Source organism: Anneissia japonica, unplaced genomic scaffold (genome assembly GCF_011630105.1).
Source record: "Anneissia japonica isolate Jap-2015-1 unplaced genomic scaffold, ASM1163010v1 scaffold439_len473750_cov173, whole genome shotgun sequence".
Classification (NCBI taxonomy): Eukaryota; Metazoa; Echinodermata; class Crinoidea; order Comatulida; family Comatulidae; genus Anneissia; species Anneissia japonica.
The window spans coordinates 284,635-286,865 of NW_022691745.1; the positions used below are offsets into that span (position 1 = coordinate 284,635).

The window sequence follows — 2,231 nt, forward strand, 5'->3', positions numbered from 1 at the left end:
AAGGGGTGGGGGGGGGGAGGGGCGCGTTGCAGGCTTGAGTTTAGCTAGGCTAGAATTTGCATAATAATGAATCATAACCAGGAAACGTGTTTTAAAATATTGCTCGCGAAGCGTACGCTCGCTCACAGCGTAGGTCTATGTTGAATGCTGATTGGTCATTTCGTCACCCGAAGTCAATGCAAGACCCCCGCAACGATTAAAGCCCGGCTTAGAAAAGTTAAACACGGTGGCGCGCCAGGCCTAGTTACTATAGGAACACAGCCCGACTTGAGATAAGCCACCTAGTTCAGACTGACAGGTGGATAAACCCGGTGAGTTAATGCGGGTTTATCCACCTAGTCTGAACTAGGCCACTACGTGTTCACTCTGTGTACACTCAGTGCAAACCTCTCTCTAATTTCGCAAAAAATTCAATAGCCAATACTAAGTGAACACATAGTCTTCCACTCTGTTGCACTCCGTGACATTTTTCTAAGGGTGAACTTCATATCAATATACGTTTGCTCTTCTCAATAATGAGTGAACACATACTTCCACTCTGTTGCTCTCCGACATTTTCCAAAGGGTGAACTTACACGTCATTTTATATTTGCTTTCCTCAATTATGTTTCCTTGTAGAACAACAATTATTTTTATCTAAATATTTTGTGCCATCATAATATTTGTCTTGCTAATCCACAACAGTAACTAATTATTTTTTCTTTATTTTACAGTTCAGTTTAACGTGCAGTCGATTAATGAACAATTAGGTCTGGGTATCTTGCTTGCTGTCCATTCAAAGAAAAAACCCATTGCAGGGGTATGTACATTTAAACAAAGGATGAATAATCACAAAAGCTCTATAAGACACAAATGTAATCTACCTTAACACATTAACGGACTTAGACACACCAATAATGATATGAGATGCATCATTATCATTGTAGATACCAACTTTAGGTCTCTCGGCGAAAGATGTGTAGAGATTAAATAGATTTTGAAACAACTTAAGACTTATAAAATAGGAGCTAATAAGGACCGAAGTTTCGCTTAAGGCCCCAAATTCACCAAATATAGTTTAGTTACTCTATTGAAAGTTTATAAACTTCTGTTTTTATTTATCAGTCATCGCCACTTTCTTTCATGATCATTTTTGGCTTAATTATTCCAGTCCCATTCGATAATCGGTCATTGTTTCCCTGGTGGGCATCTTGTACAGGGAAAGAATGTTCCCTTCTTGCCTACTACCAGACTCTTTACGTTCAAAATTATGAATTATTGTAATTATCTCCAATACTTGGATGTGAATGTTCCTCTTCATTTAGGCTCTATTCATTCTGACTTACATTGTGTATAAATACAATACCCATGATACCATGGCCTACCTATCGTTATCGCTGAATTGTTTATATATATTATACTGTTTGGTGTCATGTGTAATAATGATGATGATGATGATGATAAATAATAATAATGAAAACAATACTGATAATAATGATAATGATAATAATAAAAATAATGATAATAATATTGATATTGATGATAATGATAATAATAATAATGATAATAATAATAATAATAATAATAATAATAATAATAATAATAATAATAATAATAATAATAATAATAATAATCCCCTGGGAAAATGTTGATTCCTAGATGGCAGGAAATAAGCTTCTTCAAAATTCTCATTTTCTTATTGTAACATTAAAAAAAAAAAAAAAAAATCAGCTCACGGGTCCTGGAAAGTTAGGTCTAGAATTTTTTTCTTTTTTGGACCCAGGAACCAATACCCCCTCCCCCAGATCCGCCAATGTGAATGGCGAGAAAATTTAACTCGGTTGGGGACTGGATAAACATTCTCTTTCCCATCCTTCGCCTCCTTCCCTCTTTCATTTTTTCCAATCATACAAAAATCTCCAGGCATTATATATTTTTTGCCAAAAAGTTGGGGGGGTCCACCCCCTCCCCCGGTTCCGCCGGCCCGTTAAACACTGTGGGTGAAAGTTTTTTGCAAAAAAAAAATAGGGGGAGGGGCGTACGCCCCTTACATCTAATCCCCATTCTAATATTTAACAAAGGGCCCAGAAATCAATTAAGCCAATCAGCTGTTGAATGTATAGGTCTCAAGTCACGCACCCCAATGGCAATAAATCGTGCTTTATTTAGGCTACTAGCTAGGCTAGTCTAGCCTAGATGAGACCCTAGCGCCCCGCCTAGGGCCTAGGCTAGCCTACCTACAGCATTGAAGA

The 2,231-nt window shown here is 37.2% G+C and overlaps 1 protein-coding gene across 2 annotated transcripts in view; it reads left to right on the plus strand.

Moving 5' to 3' along the window:
• The window catches only part of LOC117100096, an 11,268-nt gene extending 9,913 nt beyond the window's left edge, over window positions 1–1,355 (plus strand). For both annotated transcript variants that reach the window (XM_033239649.1, XM_033239648.1), the window contains exon 3: window positions 714–1,355. In XM_033239649.1, the coding sequence (XP_033095540.1) occupies window positions 714–749 (36 nt within the window). In that variant the 3' untranslated portion in view covers window positions 750–1,355. The remainder of the gene's footprint in view (window positions 1–713) is intronic.
• The last annotated feature ends 876 nt before the right edge of the window (window positions 1,356–2,231 follow it).